The sequence below is a fragment of the Hemibagrus wyckioides genome, linkage group LG29 (genome assembly GCF_019097595.1).
Source record: "Hemibagrus wyckioides isolate EC202008001 linkage group LG29, SWU_Hwy_1.0, whole genome shotgun sequence".
Classification (NCBI taxonomy): Eukaryota; Metazoa; Chordata; class Actinopteri; order Siluriformes; family Bagridae; genus Hemibagrus; species Hemibagrus wyckioides.
The window spans coordinates 16754500-16769099 of record NC_080738.1 but is presented as its reverse complement, the minus strand read 5'-3'; the positions used below and the strand labels follow the sequence as shown (position 1 = coordinate 16769099).

General features: G+C 41.0%; 2 protein-coding genes across 3 annotated transcripts; one reads left to right on the top strand and one right to left on the bottom strand.

Moving 5' to 3' along the window:
- Positions 1-1184: 1184 nt before the first annotated feature.
- rps27a (ribosomal protein S27a) lies at positions 1185-3740 on the bottom strand. The gene is made up of 6 exons (XM_058385200.1): positions 3677-3740; positions 3501-3565; positions 3031-3085; positions 2678-2763; positions 1459-1590; positions 1185-1374 (listed from the first exon to the last, which is right to left on the bottom strand). Exons 2-6 carry the CDS (start codon positions 3546-3548, stop codon positions 1225-1227), a joined length of 471 nt encoding a protein of 156 aa, XP_058241183.1. The 5' UTR covers positions 3549-3565; positions 3677-3740; the 3' UTR covers positions 1185-1224.
- On the top strand, positions 3714-12910 carry LOC131349472 (clathrin heavy chain linker domain-containing protein 1-like). Of its 2 annotated transcripts, XM_058385197.1 has the most exons (12): positions 3714-3788; positions 4272-4699; positions 6047-6234; positions 7349-7482; positions 7569-7770; positions 7982-8097; positions 8197-8296; positions 9749-9855; positions 9926-10097; positions 10188-10390; positions 11532-11711; positions 12274-12910. In XM_058385197.1, the coding sequence occupies exons 2-12, from the start codon at positions 4535-4537 to the stop codon at positions 12468-12470; spliced, it is 1764 nt and encodes a 587-aa protein (XP_058241180.1). In that variant the 5' UTR covers positions 3714-3788; positions 4272-4534; the 3' UTR covers positions 12471-12910. The 2 variants fall into 2 exon arrangements, with proteins under 2 accessions (XP_058241180.1, XP_058241181.1); XM_058385198.1 differs by lacking the exon at positions 3714-3788 and having other exon boundaries at positions 4572-4699; positions 6087-6234.
- The last annotated feature ends 1690 nt before the right edge of the window (positions 12911-14600 follow it).

The following is a 14600-nucleotide window of genomic DNA, read 5'->3' as shown; positions in this document are numbered from 1 at the left end:
CACACCGAAAGGAGAAATTGTCCAAATTTAGTCTTAAACAGCAGCTACTACTTCTGTACATAGCAGCTGATGACCCACATGACTATATCTGGTAATTATGAAGTCAGATTAAGGATTAAAACGCATGAGGATGTGATGTTAGAGGAAAATAATCCCTGAGAGAGTGGTGTCATGAAGCAGAGTAACTTCTACCACACACATGTTGATTAATTTCCTCTAACTGCACATCCCTCAATACATCATATTTCACATCCTTTATGTACATAATACACTATCATTGATGTTACTGAGCTACACTATGTTGCCAAAATGTCTTGGTATGAAGCTGAAGCATTAAGAGTTCCTTTCACTGGAAGTAAGGGGCCGAGCCCAACCCCAGAACTCAATGATTTTTTGGCAATATAGTGTATTTGAACTATTATGATTTTAGTGAGCGATATACATTATGTAGTTACTTCTAGATGTTTATTTCTGTAATTTGGAATATGTACAAAAGGAAAGAAGTGGAAAAACATCTACATTAAAGACAATTAGGAACATAACACCAACAAAATAAGAGTCTAGTGTAAAGAGTCAGTTTTGTGTTCTCAATTCTAGCCAGATGTTTTAGCTTTGTTAAAAGTTTGTTTTATTTGGCCTACTGTTGCAAAATGTTATTCTAAATTTACATGACTTTCATAAAATTTTATCAGCAGCTTCAGCGTGCCTTGGCATCAGATCTACAGCTCTGGACTTGTGCTCAAGTTTGATGGTAATTCATTTTGTAAATATTTCTTGCCTTATCTACTGCTCAATATTTTCAAAATCCATGTTTCTATATTTACCTTATTCAGAGCAACTTACATTCTTCTTTTTTATGCAGTTAAGGTTTAAAGGCCTTCATCAGGGGTTCATCGGCAGCAGCTTGATGGTCCTGAGATTCAAACTGGATCAGTAAACTAACTACGCTACCCACATCCCCTGAATACAGGTACATCCCTAAAACACATCCTAACATTTCACATTGTGTATTTGTTTCTTTGCTGTAAAATTCAGAACAAGCCACCAGTTTCATTTCTAATCCTGAACTGAACTTCTACAGTCTTCTTCCTGGAAGCAGTGAAGCCACCATGAGACCAGCAGCAGCTTCATGACTCCACAGGTAACCAGGTGAAAATGAAACATAAGAGACCAGGACACAGTGATTGAGTAGTGGAAGAGGTTTATTGGCTATTGTACATCCTTTCACTTGTCCTCTGGCTTGTTGAAGCAGTAGGTGAGACAGCACTTGCCGCAGTAGTGCCTGTCGAAGTGGGAGGCCATGAAAACGCCGGCGCCACACTCATCAGCTGGGCACTCGCGACGCAGACGGTGGATCTTCCCGTTCTCGTCGACCTGACAACACGACCGGAGAAACAGTCAGATTGTTGTTTTTCCTAAACAATCCAATCAGGAGCAGGTAACGTTCATGTTTCTCACCTTGTAGTACTTGAGCACAGCGAGCTTGACCTTCTTTCTCTTGTGCTTGTTCTTCTTGGGGGTGGTGTAGGACTTCTTCTTCCTCTTCTTAGCACCACCACGCAGCCTCAGCACCAGGTGCAGGGTGGACTCCTGAAACACACGCGCGTCAAACAATACTGATTAAATTTGATCAATATTATCAGAATATACTTTCAAGATATCGAGTTAGATATATCTATCAATTTAAACTGACCAGAAACAGACATTTCAATGATTTAATTATGGTTATGTTTTATTGCAGTCTGGGATAAAGTAAACATATTACACTTCAAATATTTACCAGCATTTTTGAGTATTCAGATCATGCTCTTTTACTCTAGGAGATAAATTTCCATGAACCTGGAGCTCATCTCATTCTCTACATTCCCCCACCCCCCCATTTTTGTGGGCAAAATGGTAACCCACATCATCTAAATGATCTTCAGGTCTTTGTAAAGGCAACATGAACAAAACTAAACTCATAGCCTTAATGGTCACTTAATTATTCCACAGATCTGCCTTAATACACACAGAATACAGGAATATAAGCAGCTAGCAATATTGGTAGCTAAGGTGTTGGACTGTTGATCCAGAAGTTTGTGAGTTCGAATCCCAGCTCCACCAAGGTACCACTGAGCAAAGCCTTTAACCCTTAATTGCTCAGTTGTATTAAAACGATATAAAAATCTAAGTGTCTCTGGATAAGGGGCATCTACCAAATGCTAGAAATGTAAACGTAGTAAGTTAAAATAACCAACACAGTGTTAAAGCATGAAAGAGGAAGAGTTTAAAGAGGAGACTGCTCTAGTTTGTCATCTGGGCAGAAATCTGAACATTATGGAAAATTCTGATCTCAATAGCAGAAATCATGACCTTACACACAGGTCAGTTCCAGCAGATCAAATCCTACAGCTGAAAATAGACTAATATTAAATAACAGGACTAGTGGATTGAATGATGTTCCTAACACAGGGCTGAATTTTTATTTCTCCCCCAATTAAAGCCACCATCCTGTTCTGTACAAGTCCTGGATATTTCACTTCTTCCCATCTTCTCAAACACTTCAACTTGTCAGCTAATTATCCGCCTGTCCTGAGCCACAATGAGTGTGAGAGACTAGAAAATGAAGCCATGTACACCTAATCTACACAGGATCAGGTTTCTCCAGGACCCTGAAGATGCTGCTGCTGCTTCTCACCTTCTGGATGTTGTAGTCAGACAGGGTGCGTCCATCCTCCAGCTGCTTCCCAGCGAAGATCAACCTCTGCTGGTCAGGAGGGATGCCTGGAGTGAAACAGAAGAAATCATGATCTAAGACTCCTACTCCTCTTAAACAGCAGCCACAGGTACCGAACCATGCATCAGAAATAGATCATGTCTGGAAAACACCTTAATTGGTATTAAAAGTACTAATTAGAGAGTGGAGGATATTTTTCATATCAGGTCTATAGATATGAAGACAGCAAAGGAATAAATTAAAGCAAGAAAACTCCAGATGCATCAAGACATTATCGATATCACATGGTCCAGATCTAATACTGTGTGTGTTACCTTCTTTGTCTTGGATTTTAGCCTTGACATTTTCAATAGTATCTGAAGGCTCAACCTGGAATTAGACAAAATGGCAAGATTTAGATCACAGAAAAGTAATATTTATGTTAAATTAAGATCTAGATAGATCCTGGAGGCTAAGGCATGCTTGCTAGATTTTGTAGGAAGAGCAAAAAAAAGCAGTATATGATGTTTATCATCCTCAGATTTATGACAAATCAGGCTAAGCATAAACTAACGCTTTAACTAGCGACAAGCTCACGAGACATGCTAAGCACCGCTGTTTACACGTGCCACACAAGCTAGCCGGTTTAGCACGAGTTTAAGATTTGTTTCAGGTTGCCTGACCAACATCTTAAAGGTTAAATATCGAGTTAGTAGACACTATTTTGTGTAAAAGAGATAAGGAAAGTCGGTTATGGAGCTGAAAAGTCTGTGTGCGCGTGAGCTAACGCGGTTCCTCTGCCCACCTCAAGGGTTATAGTCTTCCCCGTAAGGGTTTTCACGAAAATCTGCATTTTGCCGTTCAATCCACCTGCACAGAAAAGACGCAAAAACGTTTCCTCAGTATCAGGAATCAATGGCTGTGTGATTTTATGTGCGTTTTCTGCTTATTTTTGAAAGCTAAAGCCGGAGCTCAACTCACCACAAGCCTCTCGCTAATGGCGGATCATGAGAAGAGGCTATTCGGAGCGCGCCACGGGGTTTTCTCGGGTTGCGCGCAGGGGCGAGGAGTCCATCGCGATGCCTATTCAAAAGTAATAATACTTTTTTTTTTGTTGTAGTAACTAAGGATCTGTAAATGTTTAATGTTAAGGGATTTGTTCAGATAAGAGTAAAATAATATATGTAATTGTTTATTTTGTATAAAGTGCGAATAGGAAAGTGAGTCGGTTACAAAACGAATCGATTCCCTGATGCGCTGTACTGGGTGAACGGGAAAGTGGTGAGTCGATTCAGAGAGTCGATTCTATAAAAAATGTTAATATTTTTAACTAAATAGCTGCGAAATGATATTCTCGACATTTTACACATTAAGAACTTCTTTCGAAAATGAAGTAAAATATAAAGTACGTTTGAAAAATAAAAACTTCGTCTGTCATATGAGCGAATATTCTTTTGTATAAATATTTTTTCTTCAGATTTACAGTAAATAACACCATACGATGGGATGCTATAGTGTTCTATAGTGTATTATTTTACAAGTTGATCTTTCTTGATCTGTATTTGCAATCTGACAGGGGAAAAAGGTGTGAGTCGATTCCTGGAACCGACTCCTTCAAGTCCCGTTTATAACCACTGAATCAGAATCGGAGTCGACTCAGAATTCTGGAGTCAAGTGATACATTGAGTATGAATGGAAGTAAAACTACACTACCCACAAACCCACTCGTTTCCATAGCAACCAGGCATTCTTTTAGATGCATAGGCAGAGATGTGAACTTAACGTGGATAATGTACTGCCACCTTTACAAGAGAGATAAAGGAACAAACAGAAGAATTCATGGAGTTTAATGGACGGACTGTTCCTCTGTTCCAGTCGGCCAGTGACAGGAGTTTTATGAAATCACTGAAAGAGTTTATAAAGACTGAAAAAGAGCAGTTATGCTGTCCTGATGAAGGACCTGATGAACAGAGATATACCATTTACAGCACAGCTTTCGATAAGGTACAGTTAATTATTTATATTGTTTATGGGCTTAAACAATCAGGTTATTTCATCATCAGCATTTTTTACTTTTTGCTGTAGGCATAAAATGGTTTTAAACACTTTTACCTGGTTCTTAAATCCCAACCCACATCCTTCATGACCAAAAAGCAGACTGAATTGGTCAGAATTCCTTAAGAAGCAAGTAGGATTGGTCAGAATTCCTTTAGGAGCAGACAGGATTGGTCAGAATTCCTTAAGAAGCAGACAGGATTGGTCAAAATTCCTTAAGAAGCAGACAGGATTGGTCAAAATTCCTTTAGGAGCAGACAGGATTGGTCAGAATTCCTTTAGGAGCAGACGGGATTGGTCAGAATTCCTTAAGAAGCAGACAGGATTGGTCAGAATTCCTTAAGAAGTAGACATGATTGGTCAGAATTCCTTAAGAAGCAGGTAGGATTGGTCAAAATTTCTTTAGGAGCAGACAGGATTGGTCGAAATTCCTTCAGAACAGACAGGATTGGTCAAAATTTCTTTAGGAGCAGACAGGATTGGTCGAAATTCCTTCAGAACAGACAGGATTGGTCAAAATTTCTTTAGGAGCAGACAGGATTGGTCAGAATTCCTTTAGGAGCAGACAGGATTGGTCAGAATTCCTTAAGAAGCAGACAGGATTGGTCAAAATTCCTTTAGGAGCAGACAGGATTGGTCAGAATTCCTTTAGGAGCAGACGGGATTGGTCAAAATTCCTTAAGAAGCAGGTAGGATTGGTCGAAATTCCTTCAGAACAGACAGGATTGGTCAAAATTTCTTTAGGAGCAGACAGGATTGGTCAGAATTCCTTTAGGAGCAGACAGGATTGGTCAGAATTCCTTAAGAAGCAAGTAGGATTGGTCAGAATTCCTTTAGGAGCAGACAGGATTGGTCAGAATTCCTTAAGAAGCAGACAGGATTGGTCAAAATTCCTTTAGGAGCAGACGGGATTGGTCAGAATTCCTTAAGAAGCAGACAGGATTGGTCAGAATTCCTTAAGAAGTAGACAGGATTGGTCAGAATTCCTTAAGAAGAAGACAGGATTGGTCAGAATTCCTTAAGAAGCAGGCATGATTGGTCAGAATTCCTTGAGAAGCAGGCAGGATTGGTCAGAATTCCTTTAGGAGTGGGTGGGATCTTAATTATATAATTATTAATTATTCATATTATTTCTGTGCATTTCTGTTCACTTCTGTAGGCATAAAATGGTTTTAAACACTTTTACCTGGCTCTTGAATGACATTTCTTCTCAATTTGGAGATACTAGGCTTCACTGAGAATGCAGACACAATTTCTAGCTTACATTTTGGGATGATCTCCATGTCCTCTTGTTAGATAATCGACTACGCTACAGCTTACAAAGCCATTCTCACAGCCATCAAGAAAGAATACGATGACTCCGTTGCCTTGGTGAAGGACGATCAGCATCAGGCTCAGCTTGCTCATGGAAAACTGAAGGCCATGCTGGCTCAACCCACATCCTTCATGTACTATCGTAGAAGAGCTGATCAGCTGCAGGAGAGGTAAAACATCTTTATTTTCCAGAGAGATTTATTGGAGACCGCAAGTTAGAGGTGTGCAAAGGGACTGGAATCGAACAAATAAATGACAAAGCTGGATATAAAGGGTCAGGAGCGGGAGGGATCAGTCGGAATGCTTTCAGGAGCGGGCAATATTGGTCAGAATTCCTTCAGGAGTGGGTGGAATTGGTTACGACTAGATGGGATTAATCATAATTGTACTGGAAGTAGACAGAATTGGTCAGAGATCCAGGTGGAATTGGTAGATTTGCCAGGAGTGGAAGGGATCGGTCAAAACTGCTTTGAAAGTGGATGTAGGTAAGAATTGCTTGCGTAGCTCAGAATTCCTTATGGGGCAGGTGGGGTTGCTTAGAATTCCTTTAGGGGTGAGTGGGATTGGTCAGAAATCCTCCAGAACACAGGATTACTTTGGGAGCAAGACTGATTGGATAGCATTCCTTCAGGTGCAGGTAGGATTGGTCAGAATTCCTTCAGGAGCAGACTGGGTTGGTCAGAATTCCTTAAGAAGCAGACTGGATTGGTCAGAATTCCTTCAGGAGCAGGTAGGATTGGACAGAATTCCTTCAGGAGCAGGTAGGATTGGACAGAATTCCTTCAGGAGCAGGTAGGATTGGACAGAATTCCTTCAGGAGCAGACTGGATTGGTCAGAATTCCTTCAGGAGCAGGTAGGATTGGACAGAATTCCTTCAGGAGCAGACTGGATTGGTCAGAATTCCTTCAGGAGCAGGTAGGATTGGACAGAATTCCTTCAGGAGCAGACTGGATTGGTCAGAATTCCTTCAGGAGCAGACTGGATTGGTCAGAATTCCTTCAGGAGCAGGTAGGATTGGTCAGAATTCCTTCAGGAGCAGGTAGGATTGGTCAGAATTCCTTCAGGAGCAGGTAGGATTGGTTAGAATTTTCTTTGGAGAGGGCAGAGTTGATATTTCAGGATTGTTCGGAGTTCATTTGGAAGACAGAATTTCTTGAGTAGCAGACTGGATTAATCAGAATTTCTGGACTGGTTAGAATTCCTTTAGGAGTGGGTGGGATCATTCAGAATTCCTTTAGGGGTAGGAATAAAATCTACAGCAAACCTGATTTTCATTTATTCAGGATTGCAACCATTCAGAGAAACACTGCAGATTTACAGTCAGAGATAAAAAGGCTTCAAGAGTCCAGAAGTAAACAACAAAATTCCCAACAACAGGAAACGTTAGAGCTCGCACTTCCTGCCGGTCCAATACCAGGTACTTAAACACCATCACTTAAAACGTCTCTGGGAACAGTGGCATGATTCAGCTTTAAACTATTCCTGATGTTTCTCCATCTGCAGGTCTTACTCTGAGTGAGTCGTTAAATCCAGAATCCTTGGATAAACATCTGGAGCATTTGGAGCGGAAGAGAATCGAATTGTTGAATAAGAAACAGAGCCAGTGTGTTCCAGTGCAGGTCCGGATCGAACTGGATGTAAAAATGAAGGCTGTATTGAACCAAAGGGATGAACTTTCTGTAGAGAACGACAAACTGTTGCTCAGGTGAGAACATCGCCTAAGGCTTTCATGGGTTTCTGGGGGAATTATTGAAAGTGTCAGAGTTTTCCTTTTAGAAGAAATTCCAAGTGTGAATCCAGTATAGTTTAAAGAATTCACCTTATAGAGCTTAGGAACAAAATTTGACTTTGAATGTAGTATTGATTACATTGCATTGATTCACTCTCACCTACAACCATCTGATCTTTTCCACCAGGTATAAACAGCTGACGTACCTGAAGGAAACCATCAGCCGTTGGGAAAAATCAGGAAGCCGAGCTCCTCTCCTCGAGTTCCTCTCCTCTGAACTGAAGCATGTGTCGGAAATCAAAGGTTCTTCTTCATCCATGTTTCCAGATTGTAACAGACCCCAGGATGATGACACACTGCTCTGTGTTTGTCCGGCTCTAAAACCTCTTCTGTCATTTCCAGTCTCCGAAGATGACCGCCTCGGCTTCCTGGCTGAAAGTTCAGAATATGATGATCCTGGAAAAATCCAAGAATCGAAACGTCTGGCGGATTACGTCGAGAGGTTTCCTATGTTTTCTTTGTCGATCAAAGCTTTAGATAAATATCATATAACAGCACAGTGCTGGTTTAGAGTCACAACCCAAACCGAGTCATCTTTACTGCTATGTAAGGAGTAATACACAATGTTTCATGCTCTTAGAGGAAAACAATCAATAATCAGATGCTGGGATAAAGCAGAGCTATCGTTATTATCCAGAAAATGATTATTTTCCATTTATGGCACATCATGAAGTGTTTTATTGCTCTTACTGTACATCATACCAGTTTACTAACGATTAATGTAAGACGTTTTATTTATTAAAGAACAAGTCATTTGAATGTTGGCGAAAAACAAGTTTCTGTTATCCTTTACGTTATAGCAGCCAAAAGTTTCGGGACACCCCCCACCCCCCAAATCATTGAATTCAGGTGTTGTTTTTCAGGGCTTGGGCCTGGCCCCTTAGTTCCAGTGATAGGAACTCTTAATGCTTCAGCGAGCCAGACCTTCTCGTCCAACATCAGTGCCTGACCTCACAAATGTGCTTCTAGAGGAATGTTCAACAATTCCCATAAACACACTCCTAAACCTTGTGGAAAGCCTTCCCAGAAGAGTTGAAGCTGTTATGGCTGCAAAGGGTGGGACAACTCCATATTACATTCATGTGCATGTAAAGGCAGACGTCCCAGTTTTGGCCTGACTCACAGTCTCCGCTCTAATTCATCCCAAAGGTGTTCTATGGGGTTGAGGTCAGGACTCTGTGCAGGCCAGTCAAGTTCCTCCACACCAAACTCACTCATCCATGTCTTTATAGACCTTGCTTTGGTCACTGGTGTGCAGTCATGTTGGAACAGGAAGCTAAGGAGTCATTAAGTTGGATGAAATGGTCCAAAATGTCTTGGTATGAAGCTGAAGCATTAAGAGTTCCTTTCACTGGAACTAAGGGGCCGAGCCCAACCCCTGAAAAACAACACCTGAACTCAATGATTTGGAGGGGTGTCCCAATACTTTTGGCAGTATAGTGTATAAACGGTCATAACTTCATGATCACTTTATTTCCCCTCTATTAAAGTTAATAAGAAAAAAATACTACTGAAGAATTATCGTTAGAAAGCTCTGACACTGGAGACTTCTTCCATAAACGTTAAACAAACATCTCGACATTTTTCTTCGTCTCAGCTAACATTTCTTCCTGCTTGAAGATCTTAGCCTTCATATTTCATATGTGATATTTCTGGATTGCCTCAAGTCACCATCATAAAAGACGCAGAAATCTTCTTTAGATAGATCTTAAAGCTTCTGCATCTTCATCCTCCTCTTCATCTTTCACTGGTACCTTCGTCCTTGATGAGACGGAATACAGACACTTGAACAACAGTACAGAATGTTGTAGCTCATTAGATTCACCCTTACACTGTAATTATGGAGTCACTTTAACATAAATCTTTAATCATTTCCACACACACACACACACAGGTTTGTCCAGCTGTTTCAATCCGGCGACTACGAAACTGCTGCTTTTCACGCCGCCACTTCTCCTCATGGAGTCCTGAGGAACATCGACGTCCTGGAGAAATTCAAAGGTATGTTCTGTCATATTTTCCTGCTATGTCGAGGAACTGCAGCTTACCGCTTCTCATCTTCTTTCCGAAGCGATCACATCGTACCAGGAAGCGGTTCATCCTGTTCTGCTCTTCTTCCGGATCTTGATGATCTCGGCGCCGCCTGGGAAACCACTGCCGGAAAAGTTGTCTGTGGAGGGGGTCTGGTGCGCCCTGCAGCACGGCTACGTCGAGCTGGTGATGTTTGGCGTGTCTCAACACAGGTGACTAGAACTTAATCTCTTATTCTTGGTGATTTTGGAGGGTTTTCAGGTATTTTGCTCAAACCCCATCTCCTTGTGTTACACCTACAGGCTGACCTACACTGAGGAGTTAGGTGATCTGCTCTGTAGCCATGGACATGATGACCTACGTGTAGTGGACACCTGCTTAGCCCTTGCTCAGATGGTTTACTCGGCCTGCGGCGTGAGCAGAAAAACCGCACTGAGCATGTGCAAGAGAGGCCTGACTGGAGCAGCTTTAGAGTTTATTTACAACAACAAAGAATTCACAATCGGTGAGAAACATCATCAATACACAACGTACACACACACAACACACACACGTTATAGATGAGGTCAGTCATTCTTATCATCTCAACAAACATCTACTCAGAGAAGAATCTCTGCTCGCTGTAATGTTTTTTTAAATATACACTATATTGCCAAAAGGTTTAGGACACGCCTCCAGATCATTGAGTTCAGGTGTTGTTTTTCAGGGGTTGGACTCGGCCCCTTAGTTCCAGTGAAAGGAACTCTTAATGCTTCAGCTTCATACCAAGACATTTTGGATAATTTCATGCTCTTTGTGGGAACAGTTTGGGGATGACCCCTTCCTGTTCCAACATGACTGTACACCAGTGACCAAAGCAAGGTCCATAAAGACATGGATGAGTGAGTTTGGTGTTGAGGAACTTGACTGGCCTGCACAGAGTCCTGACCTCAACCCCATAGAACACCTTTGGGATGAATTAGAGCGGAGACTGTGAGTCAGGCCAAAAGTTTTGGGACGTCTTCCTTTACATGCACATGAATGTAATATGGAGTTGTCCCGCCCTTTACAGCTATAACAGCTTCAACTCTTCTGGGAAGACTTTCCTCAAGGTTTAGGAGTGTGTTTATGGAAATTTTGACCGTTTCTCTAGAAGTGCCTTTGTGAGGTCAGGCACTGATGTTGGACGAGAAGGTCTGTCTCAGTCTCCGCTGTAAATTCAATGATTTGGGGGGGGTGTCCCAAAACTTTTGGCAAAATAGTGTATGACTTTAACTATACACATATTACTGTATAATAATTCTAAAAGAAGCTTTTATTATCACATATACATTATGGAATACATGTGGAATTCTTTTCTTCGCGTATCCCAGTTGAGGAAGTTGGGGTCAGCGCGCAGGGGCAGCTATGATACAGCCCTGCATTAGCTGATAGGGTTAAGGGCCTTGCTCAGTTGCCAAACAGTGACAGCTTGGCAGTGGGACTTGAACCGCAACCTTCTGATCCTTAACCACTTGAACCACCACTGCCCCTTCTACATAGCTGTTATGCTGAACCTTAAAATCTAGCCGCTAGATATTCAGGCTTAGCGTAATTTGTAAAATTTCTGACCGATACAAAGCACTGAAACTGGAGACTCCTTCCTAACGGCTCTATATATTTTACAGAAGACTGTGTGTTCGTGTTGAGGGAACTTCCCAGCGTGGCTCTGCTGCAGGATTTCACTCAGCCATGTGACGGAACGCCGGCGCTGATGTCCGTTGGGTTTATCTGCCGTTATCTTCTCAACTCTGACCTGGAGGATCTGGCCTTCCAACTGCTGGAGCAGATTCAAGCTGGAGGACAAGGTTAGAACACACACACACACACAAAGTTATGAGATAATTAACACACGTGCAGTTGGCTCTAAAGTATGTCGTCCTATATGCAACATCTGTCAGGCATCTGTCCTGCAGATTTAACACCTCGTGGTCAGAATTATTGGCACCCTTGAAACAGCTTTGATCAGCTTTGAGCTAAAAGTACGAATGCTTAAGGCTTCCGCGTGTTATAACGGCTGTGTCCCAGCTGACATTCTTCTACTCTACATACTACGCGTCCTCCACATTTCCGTCTCATTTTTGTAATGTTTTCAGAGATAATCTCTTCAATTTTTGGCGCTCAAAGACTGAAACGATCCAGACGAGAACCCAGGGTCTGGTTTATCGAGCTTCTTAAACTCCTGACCTTGCGTATGCAAGAAAAGTGTGGTCAGAATTTTAGATCGTATCAGAATAATTCTTAATTCATGATACTGTGATGAAATCACAGGCTCACGGACCATGAAAACGCCTAGCAGCCCCTGAAGAGAACGTTAGCATCACACCAGAGTGTAATCATTGTAAAGTTTAACAGCAGTGCTGAAAACAGGTGTGTTCGAGAAAACCGTGCTGGAGGATGACATGTGCAGCGTGGACGGCTGGAGCGAAGTCGCCACCCGATGCGAGCAAACCGGCCGGCTTTCCCTGGCGCAGGACATCACCTCCATACTGCTGCTCCAGAACGGAGCGGTGCGTCTCTCTCCAGACCTGGAAGGCGCTAAGCTCATGGAGCATGTCTTCATGTAGAGAACTGACCACCAGGTGGAGCCCGTGAGTCGGCTTTTTTTTTTTCAAGTACAAGGAGATCATCGTAATTTCCTGTTCAGTGCATCAGCACTTTTTTATCGAACACACCATGCACATGGAGAGGAGATAACTGTAAAAATAAATAAATAAATAAATAAATTAAAGACGTCACTGTGTTTTAGCTCAGATGTGTACAGGTCACTGTCGCTGTTATTTTTTTATGCAGAGGAGAGAGAAGGCCAGCTTTGTGATCTCCCCCGCAGCACACTGAGCTCTTTGTCACGTCGCTTAGCCTCTATGGTAACAAGACACATGAAAGCAAGTGACGCCTCCTCAGTCTACAAACACCCACATTCACTGATCATTTTCTCACAGAAAACACACACACACACACACACACACACAGAACCTAGTCATTATCCACAAACACACACAGCACAGAGGATGAGCCTTGTCCCTGAGAATCATCCTGTGATGATGATTATTATTATTATTATTATTATTATTATTATTATTATTATTTGTGCCTTGTTTTTTCTTACACTTATCTTTTTAATATCAGTTTAGTTTAATCAATAGTTAAAAGTTAAATTAATATATATATATATATATATATATATATATATATATATATATATATATATATATATATAAAAAATATATTTATTTATTATTTATTTTTAAATATTTTTTCCATCTCGTTTTCTCAAATTGCATCAATGTCTCTCGATTGCCGTCACATCGAACTGGAGTTCTATAAATTACATTAAAATTTAATTAAAATATTAAAAAACATTAAAATAAGTTATATTTCATTTAAATAATAGCAAAATGTCTCAATTTATGCATCACGATTAATTTAATTCATTCAGTTCGTCACTCGGATCGTTAATCGTTTTATTCCTTAATTCGTCTCCATTTTGTCCAATCAGCAGTCAGGAGATGATTTAAGGAATAAACCAGAGCCATTGTGCTTTATTTTATTCATAAAAATAAATTAAAGATCACATTTGAATTCGACTGAAATTTAAATTCTAAAATTTTAAAAGAGTTTTTCATTTCTATTCAGGAAAATATATAGGAATAAATTCAGAAGAAAATGAATCAATTTCCAAAGATGAGACGAACAAAACTATTTCCTCAATATTAAAATTTCTTTTTATTTGAGAAAATTAAAAAATATATATATTTGCATAATATTTTAAAATAGATATTTTTTTAATGATTTTTAAAAAACAGTGTATTAATTCCACTGATGAACTACAATAACCTTTTCTAGACCATCTAAAAGAATGTGTGTGTGTGTGTGTGTGTGTGTGTAAAGAGGGCAGCCTCAGCTTTTGGCGCTCCAGTCACTATCGATCTCTGCAGCAAGCGGAGTCGGGTCAAAGCCTGAACCTTTCGCAGAGTCATTGTTATTGTGTGTGTGTGTGTGTGTTTAGAACTGGAGAACTGCAGCGTCACTCACCCCTTTACCTCACTCGACTCGGCTTGTTTTTCTCCCAGCAGCTCGTGTTCGATACGCTCCGGGCCTTCACGCTTCGTCTGCACTCTGGAGCGACTCCGTGTCCAGTTGGTCACATGACCAGCTCTTCTGAACCGAACCAGAATCTGAACAGAAATTCACAGTAAAAAATTTATCATTTATTTTATCCTTTATCATTAAAGGAACACTACCTAATTTGGTCACTTGCTAGTTCCCGTCCACTAGCCAGCTCTCCACCTATCACATGACAGCTAGCATCCATGCTACATGCTTCCTTCAAAACATCTGAAGCTCCATAGATCTGTTTACAGGAAAGTGCTTCCAGCCCTCTTCCACATACATGTGCTCACGGGCGCCTGTGATCTCCAAATGATGTCATTTCCTCACTTTATGCTAAAGAAAATGAGATCTGCTCTCTCATCTGTATTCACAGTGAATGGGTCATTGTGGAACTCGATCAGACTTTTGCTGATTTCTTCGTCTTGGTTTTAAAAAGTCTGCTTTCTCAGACAGATTCTTCACAGGTTCCCCGTCATTTCCTTTCAGCAGCTCTGTCTCTCAAAGGTCAGCAAATCCCTCTTCAGAGTGTGCCCATGAATTTTCTATTTTTGATGTTGACTAAGCATTCAGTGTGTGTGTTGGTG